This window comes from Anolis carolinensis, chromosome 2 (genome assembly GCF_035594765.1).
Source record: "Anolis carolinensis isolate JA03-04 chromosome 2, rAnoCar3.1.pri, whole genome shotgun sequence".
Lineage (NCBI taxonomy): Eukaryota > Metazoa > Chordata > Lepidosauria > Squamata > Dactyloidae > Anolis > Anolis carolinensis.
The window spans coordinates 309,705,571-309,722,434 of record NC_085842.1 but is presented as its reverse complement, the minus strand read 5'-3'; the positions used below and the strand labels follow the sequence as shown (position 1 = coordinate 309,722,434).

General features: G+C 38.7%; 1 protein-coding gene across 2 annotated transcripts in view; it reads left to right on the top strand.

Moving 5' to 3' along the window:
• Positions 1 to 16,864, top strand: part of dcc (DCC netrin 1 receptor) — a 1,120,333-nt gene that overhangs the window by 788,545 nt on the left and 314,924 nt on the right. For both annotated transcript variants that reach the window (XM_008117567.3, XM_008117566.3), the window contains exon 8: positions 14,848 to 15,004. In XM_008117567.3, coding sequence (XP_008115774.2) covers positions 14,848 to 15,004 — 157 coding nt within the window. The remainder of the gene's footprint in view (positions 1 to 14,847; positions 15,005 to 16,864) is intronic.

The following is a 16,864-nucleotide window of genomic DNA, read 5'->3' as shown; positions in this document are numbered from 1 at the left end:
ATATGACATTGGCCCTGGCAGGGCTGAGAAGCGATGAATAAATATTTCAAATAAAGACATAATTAGTATCAGTTCTGGAGACCTCTTGCATGCAAATTATGTGCTCTGTCACTGAACTATGCACCCCTCAAGTCTCTTGAGCCTCTTTTGAATATAGCACTTTATAATGCCCTCTAATTTTCTTCAAATAGTTGTGGGTTGTCTTTCTTTATAAATCTTCAAGCAGAGGTTGGATGGTGGGGAGTGTTTTCATTGTGTACTCTTACATGACAAATGGTTGAAGAAGATGGCCCTTGCAAACCCTTCCAATTTTATAATTCTATGAAGCCTATGCATGCAGAATTACACATTGATTGTGCTGCATAAGCTTTGTTTTTAATGCCAACATTGTTTAATCTCATGCACAACCCAATGCATGTTCTTATGCCTCTTATGCACAATGACAACATGTGCAATTCTACTTCAACATTCTTCGTGATTGCTAATCAGCTCCATCAACTTGCTGGTCCCACCAGGCATAGGATATGTATCCACTCAGCATGAAAATGGGTATATTTAGCTAGGTTTCTTGGCCGTATCTGTACTCTTTCTGCTCGTCTTTCAGCCCTGGCATGGGTGACATTTAATAAAAGCTGGTGAAAACTTTTGTCCCTGACCAAGAGGTTTAAAAGGGCACCATAAGGCATAAATACTCTGTCCTTTGGTGAATGATGGTGGTACAAGGATCCCTCTGTAACATGACAAGAGGACATTTGGAAGCCAAGAAATGTCCCCAGAAGAACACTGTTGTGAGAGAGGGATTTGATTCATTTTGTTTATGGGTTTGCTGTTTCCCGTTTATAACCACAGAAGGCAAGGCTGCAAACTTTACTGAAATATATGGTGTGGTTGAAAGGGATTGGAGCTGTATGAACCCTTCACAGTAAATCTTCAGGGTTGCTCTATATATAAACAGATATTGCCTACAAGCATGAGGGATGTAAAGAAATGTTCTCTTGATGTATACGCCGACATGTTTCCCACTTGCCCGGGAAACAGTTTGTTCTCCTGGGTAATGTTCGCCTTTGTGGAATTGAATTGATCATGGAACTAAGAACGGGAGAGTAAAATCAGTCTGGAGGTCATTTAAGTTTAGCTGAGTAGACTAGAAACAAACTTGTTCAATCACACACCTAGCCAATAAGCACATTTTTTGTTTGTTGTGGGTTGCATAACTGAAAAAGAAAGAAAGACAAAACAGGAAATAATGTAGGTGCTTGTTGAACAAAAATATCATATATACAAGGTATGGGCAAGTCCTCCAGGTGTATTGGACTTCAACTCCCACAATTCCTAATAGCCTACTGAAGTTTGCCCATGCCTGATAAATACCATACTATGACAGGGAATAAGACAGGATCTATATATCGTCCTTATGTGACCTTTGATCTCACCCTTTTCTGATCTGTTTTAGGAGACTGGATTTCAATCAATGCTTGCTGATCTGACAATATTGGAAACATCACCTTTTGAAGAAAGTACCAATTCATTTACCTGCAAAGCCCCCAAAAATGCAGTCAAAGCTATTGCAGGGAACTTGCTAACTCTGAATAAGCCAAATGGGTCTAAACCAGTGGCTCCCAACCCGTTGGTCTCCAGGTGTTTTGGCCTACACCTCCCAGAAATCCCAGCCAGTTTACCAGCTGTTAGGATTTCTGGAAGTTAAAGGCCAAAACATCTGGGGACCCGCAGGTTGAGAACCACTGGTCTAAACCCATCCACAGTCCTTTTAAAGCATAATGTGCTCACTTGCCAAAAAAAATTCTGGGGCCTGATGAGATGTCTACAGAGACATGGATGGGTAAACATCCATTGCTCAACAACAGATCGTGGACCTTTCCCAATGCTACCCAACACCACCGGAACCAACAAATTAAACTTATGGCAATCTAATTTTCCCCCAACACCAATAAGTATAGTCTGGTGGAGACAAAGTGGAATCAAATGCTTTCCACCCTGCCTTCTCCAACCCTTGCTGTTGAATTGCCGATCCAATGCTAGCTCCTTTATGCCTTCCCACATTAATAATAATAATCATCATCATCATCATCCCGGTGGTGATGGGCACACCGGGTGCCGTGCCAAAAGATCTCAGCCGGTATTTGGAAACAATAGACAATGACAAAATTACAATCTGCCAACTGCAAAAGACCACCTTACTGGGATCTGCGCACATCATCTGAATATACATTACACAGTCCTAAACGCTTGGGAAGTGTTCGACTTGTGATTTTGTGATACGAAATCCAGCATATCTATCCTGTTTGCTGTGTCATAATAATAATAATAATAATAATAATAATGATGATGATGATGATGATGATGATGATGATGATGCTGTATTTATATCCCGCCACCATTTCCCAGAGAGACTCGGGGCGGCTCACAGAACACTCAAGGTGTAATACAAAATACAACAACTGCAAAACAAAACATAGGCAATAAACAGACAACACAACATCATAAATTCACAGTACCCCCTGATAAAAACAATAAAAATAGCAATTGCTGTAGATAAAACAGCAATATTCTTTTGGAAGGTTGAATTATTCCCCTTGAATCTATTCAAAGTTTCACCCAACAACCAAAATATAAGCACAATCATGGTGCAATATGTCTTGTTTCTTTTGAGAAGTCCCATAGTAGCACTGTCCAGTATGGGAGAAGGAATATTCTAAAGTGTCTGTGAGTTTTATATTATTTTATTTTTGTTGTTATTTGTTTTGTCATTTTCTCTGTTTACTTCCCTTGTAAGTGTTAATGATTCATACAAGTTATAAGTACAGGTTCTCATTTGTATTCATTGCCAACGTGTGTGTGTATTTTTTAAAAACCGCATTTGCTTTTTAAGCTTCTGTATCACACTGCTAATTCATGTTCAGTTTATGGTCTATTCAGACTTCCAGATCTCTTTCACTAGAAATGACTGTGCTTTAAAATGGATTTTTGTTTTTGCAAATTTAATTAGGTCATGTAATATTGTCATTTAACACCAAAGTTGCATAACACTATTAATGTGTGGCTCCACATTTTACATGGTGTAATCTTGATCTATAATATTGGCCTTTATTTATTTATTTATTTTAAAAAAATATCTCAAGTTTCTTCTATACTAAACATTAACAAAGTTGGTGAATTCTAACTTTAAAATGCAGGTCTCGCTGATTTTCCTCTGACACCTGCTTTGAGTAGCATACTGACCAATACTTCCTAAGGGAACATTTGTGAGAGATTAGATGTGGATAGAGTCTTCAAACAATTGTTCTTTACTTTCACATAAACTCGCTGGCAGGTTGACTATTTATGACAGATATCACCTGGGCAATAAAGCCAATTGTTTCCCAGCACTCCTTGATGAAGGACTGATAGTGACAACAATAAAACTACTTTGAGACCGAAGAATGGTTCACTATAATGTTTGCCAATTGATTTCCTACAGCACAATGTCAGTTAATTAGTGAGACCTTTCAAATGCCCAAATAAAAGCAGTCATTATGGCCATATTCCCAATTGATTTTCTTCACAAACATGAACCGCAATTTGCTCATCCAATGAAGGAGAAAAGTGAAATAATACATATTTTTTCCAAACAAAACTGGACAGGGATTGCTAATAGCAGGAGCGGAACTGGGAGCCCTTTCACACTATGATTCCACTTTAGCTTGCAACCGGTAGAATCCTGGGGTTTGTAGTTTGGTGAGGCATTATTCTTTGGGCTGAAAATCCTAAATATCTCACCCTAGACTACAAATTCCAGGATTCTATAGGATGTAACCTTGGTAATTCAAATGGAATCCTAGTGCTCTTACTATGTCATATGATGAAGCCTCTGGTCTCTAAATATCTCAATAGATACCAACAAGATGTGTCGAGTAACCCATCTTGTCCAAAGTGAAGTCGAAAATATAAAAGGCATTTTGATAAGAAAAAAAAATGATTTCTTCAGAAAATCTGTACAATGTTTATTTACCGTTCAGCCTTTCTGAAGAGAAATATTCAGGGAAATAATATGGATGTTACCAGCCTAATGAAGGAACATGCACATTCAAACAAGAAAAGGGTAATGTTTTAATAAATCTGTCAGCAAATCATTTTATGGACTTTTTTTTAGTCAAGTAGCCATTGCTTTGGAATGCCTGGAGGGGATACTTTTTGGATCGCAGCTCCCAGAATCTCCCAGTCAACATGAATAGTAGCCATGATAGTTGTGGGATTTTGAGACTCATGGTGGTGGTGGTGATATGGGCAATAAAGTAATTTACCAAGCTCTGCGGATTGGACTAGATGGCCCTTGAGGTCTCTTCCAACTCTACTATTCTATGACTCTATGATTCTATGATTCATCTACACTGAAAAATGAATGTGGCTGAAGATAACCTTGCACTGTCTTCTTTATAATACCTTTTCAAATATTTAAAGACAGCTACTATACTCCCCTTCATCTTCTCCTTTCCAAGGTAAGCATAATCCAGCTCAGTAATCCATTCCTCATATGGCTTGGTTTCTAGATAATTTGCAACTTCATTACCATTCTGTAAAACATCAAGATGGTAAAACATCTGGAACCCAAGCCCTGTGTGATGTAACCTAGGGAGCTAGATGTACTACACGATTGGGAAATTCCATTTATATTGCTGATGCTCTGCCTTTTCTCTGCATTAGCTGCTTCTGGCTAACTTGAGGATTCATTCTTTGTATAAGATACTTCTCTCTCAAACACACACATGAGACACAGAGAGATTATAGTTACTTGTTTTCAGACTGCAAAGAAAAGATTCTGTTCGACCTTATGAGTGTTAGCTTTTAGCAACTGCTGTTGATACAGTATTAGAACAATAAAGCTGACTTCATGAATATCTAATAGTAAGAGTAGAAAGGTGTGCACAATTTGTTCTTTGTGTAGGCGTCTTTGTTTATAAATCTCCAAGTGCAACTACCTAGCAGATAACTCAATTCCTCCATCCTTGCTATCAAAACTTGGCTATTATAATACCATTTTTCCTGAATTCTATTACCGTCAAGTCCTTCTGGAAATAAAAGAATGGCAACATAACAGCTTCTCATCCAGACTTGATGGTGAGATACAGTAACACCTCTAAATGCTTTAGAAAATGCAAACTTGGTGAAAGATGATAAGGCAAAAATTAGGGATGTAAATTCGCGCTTAGTTCATTTTTTGTATAGTAAATGAGAAAACACAAAATGTATATGCAATATTCACACCAATTACAGCCGTCTCCTCACTGTAGCGTGATGAGATTTATTTATTTGTACTGAAAATATGTTGTGCATTTTGAAGGCTATTTCTTTACATTTTATTTGTAGAACTTTATCTTGTTGCATGAGCAATTAATCTTCCTCCTAAGGAAGACATAGGATTCATCTACACCAGTACTGAAATACAAGGCCAGTCTGGAGAAGCAATACTCCAAACTGGTCCTGTGGGACAACTACTGTTTCTCTCCCACAGCAGCAGTGGGGTGGAGTCCAGATAGTCTAGTGGGGCTGAAACTGGTTTGGCACTTCTGGGTTGTCACCTTATATTTGATCCCTTCTTCATTCAAATTGGTAATGGGAATGCTTTTGCTGATGTCATCAAAAACATCCAGCAATGACAAGGAGCTCTGCAGGTTCATTTTTGGTCATCTGCCATGGCAATGAGAAGATAGCAAAAGGTCAATCTATCCTGTTTTTCCTGTGCCGCCAAGTTCAAGGAAAAGGGCATTGTGGTAATGGGCCATGTGGACAGCAAAAAGAAGATTAAGCCATTTTACCCCATGTTAAGGAACAGACATCTCTGGATGTCATTTGGACATTCAGGCTCACTTCTGGTCCCATGTGGAGTGTAGGGCTAGGTGTAGACAAGTGCTCAGTTTTTAGCTTCTCTACATTCTTTTTACCAACAAGCAAAGTCCTTGTTTAAACAGATCTTTGGATTTTAACTAGTTGGGATAGAAGGATGCGCTTTTAAAAAAATATAAATGTCTTCAATATGTTTTCATTTATAAAACTAAAACATGGAGATGAAGCACTCCGTAATTTTTGGCAGTAGATCCTACTTCAGAGGAAGGAGTTGGCAAAACCCATCTCTGAGTATTCATTGCGTGAGAAAACTCTGTGAAATTCATGGCTCATCCTAAGTTGACAGGCAACTTAAAAGCACATACACACACAAGAGAAAGTACTTCTTCCAACTGACCATGATGGAACCACATCAAGGTGCTACATGCCAAAGAATCTGAATTATTTGGGATGACAAAGTTTTATGTGCTGCAATGCTTTCCAGAGACTCCTGAGTGAGAAAATACTGAGCTAGATGGGCCATTGAGATGATCTAACAAGAGCCTTAATCCTACTGTTCCTCCCAACTGAAATAGAACCTCTAATGAGATTGCAACCATGGATTGTATCTATTTAAAGTCAGAGTATGTATGGATATGTGTATGTTTGATCCACAATGGCTCCTACATGGCCTGGTGAATTTGGACAAAATTTAGCACACATAACCTTCATGATCCAACTTCAAATATTGGTGGGATTGGGGATAGATCTGATAAAGGATAATGGGAGTTGTCATCCACCCACATCTGGAAAGCTGCGTCATTGCCATGAAGGATGGATCTTAACCAAAACTTGATACACACATCTTCATTATCTAACTTAAACTACTGGGGGGGGGGGGGATTTGGGGAGGTCCTGATAGCGAATGATGGGAATTGGAGTCTAGTCACATCCAGATAGCTGTGTTATTTCTACCCATTATGGATCTGGATCAAACTTTGAACACATACCCGTCATGATCCAACTAAAAATACTGGTGGAGTTTGGGAGGAAGTCCTGATAGAGGGTGAAAAGACTCATACTACAGCTACATCTGGACAGCCACATCATTACCAGTTCTAACTCAGCCAGTTTTGAGGTTGATGGGAGATATATTTGCCCAGATCTGGCAATGCTGGGAATTCCAGCGTTTCTTGGTTTTGTGATAATGTAAATTCCAACCTATCACTTATATGATTTTATAAAAGGTCCCATTATACAGCTATGTATTTTCTAATGACACCATTTATAAAACTGGAAAACTAGTAATATCATTGGAAAATACATACTGTGTTTCCCCGAAAATAAGACAGTGTCTTATATTAATTTTGGCTCCAAAAGATGCTCTAGGTCTTATTTTCAGGGGATGTCTTATTTTTCCATGAAGAAGAATTCACATTTATTGTTGAACAAAAAAATGAACATTATATACTGTACAGTAGTTGTCATCATAAACCAGCATAGCCAGACAAACTGAATCCTAACAAGAATTTCTTGTTACTACCATTATTTCCATGTACAACACTCTATGGTACGTACATTTACCGATCCTGCATGCTCTGGTGTTCTGTTTGGCGAGCATGCTTCCAAACAAAAACTTTGCATGTCTTACTTTCGGGGGAGGCCTTATATTTAGCAATTCAGCAAAACCTCTACTAGGTCTTATTTTTTGGGGATGTCTTATTTTAGGGGAAACAGGGTATCTGGGTAACACCAGTAAATAAGGCAAGTTTTCAAAATAGAAGGATGATTTTGAGAGGCAAAAGTGATGGCTGGAGCAATATTGCATCTGGGTTTTTTTCTTGCTAGTTTAACAAACTACATAGAATTGCAATGAAGTGCAACGTTATTTGTTAGTAATGGTGGTAGCCCATTTTCATTACTCCAGATTATACCAAAATACACAAGTTATTGCTCCTCTGTTAAGATGCTTTCCAACCAAATTAAAGAAGGCATATTTCTCTGTGCGCCTGAGTGATTGCTTTTATGTCCATGTGCCCATGTGGAGTTGATAATATAGTTGCCTTTTTAGTATTGCATTGATGAGTGATTTGGAGGTCTGTGGCTCTCTTGCTTTTTGTCATTGCTAATAACATGTTTTAAAAAACAATGCAGAAATGCTCTTAAGCAAAATGGCAATAATGTTACTCTGAAATAATTTTTGGCAATGCATCTTTACTTTCCAAACTCTCAGAAAAAAATAACATTTTTTCTGGCTAAAGTGACAGGAAATGAGACAGCAGTTGATGCATTCCCCCAATTTATGATTACTTAATGAGTTTTTATTACTTTAATTAATCATCCCTAGGAGTTATTTCTTTTCATTTGCCTACATAATGGATTTTGAGTGCCAGTACCATTTTCCGACCAATACACTTTCTACTTAAAGTTTATGGGCTTTCCAATAGATTTTTCTCGTTTGGGCACATAAATGTGAGAGGACAACAGGCACAGCAGTGGACGTGTTAATCATACCTTTATTGTAAATGAATTGTATGCTTCTTAAGAATGGATTTTGTTCAGTATGCATATTTTAAATGAGTCAGTTTTATTTGAGGATCAATGTGGAGGTTGGAAAGACTATTATACTTACCATCGTTTTTTTGCACTTCTCCAAATGTTATGATATGGTTCTCAGTAAACAAAAAAGGTTTACACAAATATATATTTTAGAGTAATATTATTTCCTAAATTATTTCTACATTTGACTTTCCATTACTGGGTAAAATTCAAATGGATACATCAGAAAATGCTGGAATGCAAAGGTAAAATATTTGTCTCATTTGAAACAACCCTTAAGCCAGCTTTTCAAAAGCTAAGAAGAGTAGGTTTCTAAATTAAAGTTGGAGCCGCACTTCATTATTATATTCCAAAATATGCCGTGATCAGACCACACCTGGAATACTGTGTCCAATTCTGGGCACCGCAATTGAAGGAAGATGTTGACAAGCTGGAATGTGTCCAGAGAAGGGCAACTAAAATGAGGAGCGGCTTAAAGAGCTGGGCATGTTTAGCCTCAGAAGAGAAGGCTGAGAGGAAACATGATGGCCATGTATAAGTATGTGAAGGGAAGTCATAGGAAGGAGGGAGCAAGCTTGTTTGCTGCTGCCCTGGAGACTAGCATGCTGAACAATGGCATCAAATTACAGGAAAGGAAATTCCACCTGAACATTAGAAAGCACTTCCTCACTGTGAGAGCTGTTCAGCAGTGGAACTCTCTGCTGCATAGTGTGGTGGAGGCTCCTTCTTTGGAGGCTTTTAAACAGGCTGGATGGCCATCTGTTGGGGATGCTTTGAATGCAGTTTTCCCGCTTCTTGGCAGGGGGTTGGATTGGATGGCCCACAAGGTCTCTTTCAACTCTATGATTCTATGATTCTATAATTATTCATAATTTGGGGTCCGATTTATCAATGTCAATCACAGTGAGCAACCATTAACATTCAGTTAGATGTAGTTGGTCCAGACGATCTTGTGCTTTCCTAGCACAGTTCTGCCAGTGTTTGCTCTTCTTCACCCATCTACCCCTCTTACTTTTGTACTGAGCCTTTTGATTAAACACTTTCCGATAAACCTCAGCCAAATACTTGATAAGAAATTCTTTCCCCCTCTCTTTTGCATGGGAAAAGTCTACATTTTAAACATGACACATCTAACATTGACCTGATCTATATTCAGTTTACCTCTACATTGCATCCCAAATCATTTATTACAAATGATATTTGGTCATAATTTTGACCTGTTTAAACTTTTAAAATCTGTTTTGGCACAATTGATTGGCTGATACTTTATTTATTGTTTAGATTATCTTATTTTTAAAAAAATTTCATTGGTTGATACTGCTTGAACTGATTGATCTGTACTGTATGCCACTGTAACATCTTGTGATAAAGGGAAGGGTATAATTATTTTAATAAATGAAATAAAATAAAGTAGCTGTGCTTTGTTGAAACTGAAGATGGGATGTAATCAACATGCAGTTTTTCTCCCTAGAATTATTCATGTGAGCAGGTCCAGATATAGAGTGTTGGCGCTATTGGTGCGGTCAGGAAGCTTTTAAACTTCCTAACAACTTCACTGCTTTTTCTTTGCATTACTCAAAATACAAATCACAGTGTTTTGTAGTGATGCGAATAAATATCCACTAGCCTTATTTTAGCATCATCTTGACAAAGTGTGTGCATTTAGGTCTCTGAGGAAAAAAGGCAGTGCCACCTAATGTCAGCCATTATAGCTGTAGTAATGGCTTGTTAGGGCAATATGCATTAGTTTCTTTCTCCCTCTCTCTCCACTTTGTATATACATGTAATATTTAGAAGTGCTAGGTCTTGCCCTCAATTTATTTATCCCATTCTGTTCTGTGCATCATGCCAGGTCCTCTTAGCCACTAATAAACTGTTTTTATGAGAGGAAGTTATGCCCCTGTTATGACCTGCTCAGTAATCCTTTTCTCTTTCTCTCTCTTTCTCTCTTTTTTGTCCCTGAGTGTTGCAAATTTGCTGTTGAATGCTCTGTTCTTGCACTGGCAGATTAGATCAGCCAAATGACCTCATGGAAATCAGAAGGGCCTGACCTTGTTCCTTTGCATTTCTTTTCAATTTGCAAAGAAAACAGAAAGAATAAGTCATAGCATATCTATTTGGAACTCTCTTGGAATGCCCATATAACTGAGTAGGCCCAAAAATCTAGCTGTTCTGAAGATGTGGGCTCTCAGAGTGTTTTCATAGGATGCTTCATTTTGTCTGATATTGTTGTGAATAACTAGGACCACAGATAAAAGGATCTGTGTCTGGCGAGCACAAGCTAAACTGAATGGGCCAGGACAGAGAAACACTTACCAGGTTGAAGACAAGCCATGGAGGTTTATTCAATTCAACTGAAAGGGATGCAAGTACAAACAGATGCTTCAAAAAGCAGAAGCACAAAACATACAGAGGAAGCAAAATGTCTTATACAATTTTACAACTATTCAAAACTCCTGCTCCCCTCCCTGATTGGCTGAGAGAGGGGCCGGTCTGGATCCACACCCTGGTTGGCTGAGGGCACCATTGACGTTGCCACCTCCAGGTGAGGATTCCCTTTCGTAAGGAAATGTCAGCCAGGTATTCGCCAGCTGGGGAACCAGTTAGCTGATGGGACATCCCCTAGGAGGGGATGTCCTTTGTAGAGACAAAGTCAAATAAATGATCACTTCCTACCATCTTTCCATAAATCTAACAGTACAAGATTCCAGGATGATGACAGAATGTGGAAAAGAGATTCCGCCTGAACATTAAGGTAAAGGTAAAGGTAAAGGTTTCCCCTGAAGTTAAATCCAGTCGTGACAGACTCTGCGGGTTGGTGCTCATCTCCATTTCTGAGCTGAAGAGCCGGCATTGTCCATAGACATCTTCAGGTCATGTGGCCGGCATGACTGCATGGAGCGCTGTTACCTTCCCGCTGGAGTGGTGGATTTTTATATCTCTGGAGGTCTAAAACAGAGGTTAAGTGGGCATCTCTTGGAAGTGTTTCATTTATGCACTCCTGAATAGCTAAATAACCCTTATGATACCTTCCAATTCTAAGATTCTCTGATTCTTGGTGGGAAGGCAACATTGCCAAACTTGTATAGATTTATAGTATGCTTCAGTAGTGTAGAAAGTATTCTTAAGTGTTGTATGGTTGATTACACCCCTAAGGATTTTCAGTTATTAAATGATGAGAACTTATTGGAAGAAGTGGTTCAACTTTTATGTCAGAGTGGGCAAAGGATGGCAGTAGCATTGCATGTGCCATAGCTATTTTGGTGGTCCTCAACATCTCCAGATTCCCAAGTCCACCATCTGGAAGTGGTGATTCACCTTCCAATAGTCACATTGTTGAAAAAACAAACCAACCAGAAGTGGACTGCCAGAAAGTTCCAAGTTTGTTCCTACCCCCCGTGGCCTTACATTTCCTCATGTCTTGCAATTACTTATCCCTGTTCTGTGGCTCTCAGTAGAGTTGCAGGCACTACATTATCTTACAAGGTGAGAGTAAATGAGCTGATGGCTGTGAAGCACATTGAGGATGGCTAGAAAGATAATTAACAAATTTTGCCAGTTTGGAGTGAGGATGGGAGTAATATAACTTTAAGTCTCAACAGAACATGGTGCAGGATGAGGTCAAAGCTCCATCAAGTAGGATGAAAGTATCTTCTCTCCCTCATTTTTCAATTCCCAATTGCACATTTTTTTGAGAATGCATGAAGTGACCCCCTGAAGTCAGATTCAACTCTGATACCTGGAGCACTTACAGCCACTAGTAGCATTTCAGCCTATTATAAAAGAGTCATTTATATCCTGGTTCATGCTGCCACTTTTTGCATGCTTAATAGCAGTAATCTTTATTGAAGTCAATGGAACTTAGATATGCCTAAAGTTTTTCAGGAGATCCTGTTGTTGAGTGGCACATTTAAGTTATTTGGCTGGGTTTGTTAATGATTTTTATTGTTAGCATTGACTATATCTCCTTGAATACTTCAACTAGCATAGCCATCCTGAGATTGGGCAGAACATGGGAAGAGGTCTTATATAGGAATCATGACTTTGAGCTGAGGTCTTCTCTGATCCAATCAATACCTGAGAACCTATTTTAGATTTTTGTGATCAGGTTATTATTTCTCTTCTAGGTTTGGATTCTGAGTTACTCAATTGTATATGGTGATTACAATGCATGGATTCTATGATTTAATGGTTTCAAATTATTCAAGTCAGATTATTGGTCAACAAGCTATATATAATATAATGGTTCGAATCCTATCTCAAGAAAACTAAAATCAACTTTATCTTCATGGACTGTTTGTTTAATACTGTCTAGTTAATGTATTGCAACATTGTTCAACCAAATGTGCAATCAGAGGAGCTGTATGCACAGCATTGTTTCTTTAGCCTTTCTTCTGAACAGGAATGTTCCATATCAAACAAAACTGTCCAGCTGATTCTGTAGGGGGTCTTGTACGTGTTTAAGACATAAAAAGGATTCTGGTGCATATATTCTAATATAATATAACTTACATAATATAACGTAACATAACATAATACAAACACTTTATCTAGACCAGTGTTTCTCAGCCTTGGCATCGGGACCCCTGGGGAGGTCAAAAGGGGGTGTCGGAGGGTTAGCCAAAGACCACCAGAAAATACTACAACTCCCAAATGTCAAGGTCTATTTTCCCAAAACTCCACTAGTGTTCACATTTGGGCATATTGAGTATTTGTACCTGGTTTGGTCCAGATCTATCATTGTTTGCATCCACAGTGCTCTCTGGATGTAGGTGAACTACAACTCCAAAACTCAAGGTCAATGCCCACCAAACTTTTCCAGTATTTTCTGTTGGTCACGGGAGTTCTATAAGCCACGTTTGGTTCAATTCCATCATTGGTGGAGTTGAGAATGCTTTTTGATTATAGGTTAACTATAAATCCCAGCAACTACAACTCCCAAATGTCAAAATCAATCTCCCGCAACCCTACCACGTATCGGGTACTTGTGCTGAATTTGGTCCAGTGATTGAAAATACATCCTACATATCAGATATTTACATTACAATTCATAACAGCAGCAAAATTACAGTTATGACGTAGCAATGAAAATAATTTTATGGTTGGGAGTCACCACAACATGAGGAATTGTATTAAAGGGTTGCGGCATTAGGAAGGTAGAGAACCACTGATCTAGACCAAAGGAAATGGCTGCAGGACAGCTCTTTGTATAGTAGAACCTTTGAATCCATGAGCTCTGGTTCCACGATTTCCACCAACCATAAATCATTGCATAAAATGTTGGTGATGTCAACATGGATACATTCACACACACATTCCTCCCATTTAAAAGTATGGATCATGGTCATCTGCTTTTTTGGCATCCATGGGGGTCACAGAACTGAACCTTCACAGATCTGGAAAGCCCACTCCACTAGCAAATTCAGATATTTACCCTGGTCACAAGACCTCTTTCATCTATGTTTCTTGCTTTGCCACAACATATAATCATTATTTTCCTGCTGATGATGTTAATAGTAACACGAGTTCAGTGCTTTCAAAACCTGGCCAGGTCAGTTAATTTAGAACACTAGTTCCCAACCTTTTGTCCCCACGTAGAATTATGCTACAATTCTCGGAATCCATCACCATCACTAAAGACCTGGTCAGGTCTTTGAGAAATTAAAATCCATCAACATCTGGGCTCAAGACTGGAAACTAAGGGCATGATGTTTGCTTTCAGAGTGAAAGATTTTAATAAATGTCACTCTTTCTTACAAAGAAATGGCATTCCTTAGGTGAGGGGAGTTATTTTCACATTAAGATACATGGTATCTATGGTCCAAGATCCTCAAACTGGGAAGCTGTGGAAAGATATTTAAATTTTGAGAAATGTTGACATTTTCTCCTTTACTCCCTTCAGTCTGCACTAACTTGTTGCTAAAATCGTTTATTTCAATTTGTTTGTCTCACTTTGTTCAATCATGGTATGAGGTTTGGTAAAATTGGCTTGATGTTTGTTATATATCTCTGACTATCAGAGGAGGAAAAATCTTTACTTTGTGTCCAGACCTTATATCTATATCAATAAGGATACAGTCAAACTGCCAGAATGCTTAATTGCATGTAAGAAGTCTGGAGCCTTTGGTCACAATCCAATATAGAGTTATGTGCATCTCTGGTAAAGTGCACTTAGTTTTGTTCAGTGAGCAAGAAGGCATAGCTAGATACAGCTTTTGCTTTTGTTACACAACAATTCTTGTTTTTAAAGAGTCTGTATTTTCAAGAGTGGTTTTACTGTTAGCTTTCTCTTTTTTCTTTCCTTCTCTTTCTGTCTCTTCTTTCCTCTGTTCATCTTATTCCAACCTGAACCACGTGATCCTTTGTTTTTCAAAACACTAGATGTGCCTACGACAATTCTCCCCACCAGCCCCCAAACCCTTGCACCATCAGCCTCTCTGACGTATTCCTCTCCTTCCCCTTCTTTAGCTATCCCAAGTTCCAGTATCCTCCCCTCTGCTCCCCGAGATGTGGTCCCTGTTTTGGTCTCCAGTCGATTTGTCCGTCTCAGTTGGCGTCCCCCCGCGGAGGCAAAGGGAACCATCCAGACGTATGCTGTGTACTTCTCTAGGGAAAGTGTCAACAGGTAGGTCCAAATAATGGGTGTCTATTCTCCAGTCATGTGTGTGCATATGTCTGCCCGTTTTTATTTATTACAGGTATTGCATTTACATCCCATCTTTCCTGCAATGAGCTCAAGGTGAGATATAAGCAGAGGGGTATGAAGGCTTCCATGTCAATGGAGTAATGGGGGCATTTCTGGATTTTAAATGAGTTATCCAAGGTGCGAAATCTATTGGGAGAGGAAATAGGATCACTTGGACAGCTCTTTTCAAGTTGACACTAAATACTAGCAAAGATAATGCTACCTTATTACTGCTTCTGATACTCTTGTTTTGGCATGAAAAATATTAGCAGTCCATTTTGTATATATCTCTTTTCTTCCCCACTTAAACTACACAACAGCTCTTCACAAAGTCAGGCTGAGGGAAGATAATTGGCCAAAAGTCAACAGCTGAGTTACATAAGGACTTGAATGTGCATCTTGCAAGTAGCAGTCTAACAGTGACTTTCTGTGTGCTGTAAAGGATTCAACAATCTACATCTAGTAAATCTGAATTCTATTAACTTATTTGATTTTATTAAAATATGTATATGTGCATTCCATTCAAAGATCTCTGGAAGATATACAATAAAAGCAATATAACAAAATTTAAAATGATTATACACACACACACACACACACACATAAACAATAATGTTAAAAGACTAAAACATATAATTTTACCAATTTTTTATTGTGTCAGAAGTGACTTGAGAACATACTAATTGGCTGTCTACAGAGACGTTGCCCAGGGGATGCCTGGATGTGATAGCTGGGAGGCTTCTCTCATGTCCCTGCAAGCTAGAGCTGACAGACGGGAGCTCACCCTGTCTCACGGATACAAATCAGCAATGTTCAGGTTAGCAATCCAATCTTTAGGTCAGAAGTTTAGCCGGCACAAGGATTTAACCCATTGTACCACCGTGGCTCCTACAATTTTACCATTAAAAAGACAGTTAAAAACCATTTTGAAATAAATTACATTCATGAGTATGGAAACATTTTATAAGATCAGTTGGGCCTAAAAACTTTCCTAATCAACTATGTTTTTGCATAGCACCTAAAGACAAGAGATCAAATGGGTAATTTCCTCAATGTAGTCAAATTTTTCTGCCTGCTGTGTTCTGGATCACTTGGGAAAGCCAATGTGAATAAAAACAGTCCTTATAAAGTTCCTGCAACTAACAACGAACTTTTATTTTGTTCATGGCGCAACAAAATGGTGCTACTTTGTCAATTCTGCACCTCCTTAAGTGCTGCATTTGAATACATCACAACTTTTCAAAAAACCTAAAGTAAAGGTAAAGGTTTTTCCCTAACATTAAGTCTAATCGTGTCTGACTCTGGGGGTTAGTGCTCTAGCCAAAGAGCCAGCATTGTCTATAGACACCTCCAAGGTCATGTGACTGGCATGACTATATGGAGTGCTGTTACCTTCCCGCCAGAGCGATACCTGTTGATCTATTCACATTTGCATGTTTTTGAACTGCTAGGTTGGCAGAAGCTGGAGCTTACAATGGGACCTTACCCTGTTCCCTTTTCAGTCAGCAAGTCTAGCAGCTCAGTCATGTAACCCACTGAACCACCTATATAAGCTGAAACTGCATAACTTTGTAAGGCCCTAAAATGATTCAAAATTGAAAGTAAGAACATTTCTTGAATGCTAAGCCATAAAGTTGTGCATCTTGTTTGTGAAAAGTAGAACTAGTGTATTTTATCTGTTTTATGATGCATTTTTCCTCCATATAAACTTTGGAAAGGATGAAATGAATTAGCAAAGATGAGAAGAAATTGAGGATGGAGGAGTAGGCAGACAGGTTGAGAAAGAAGGGGAGCATAGAC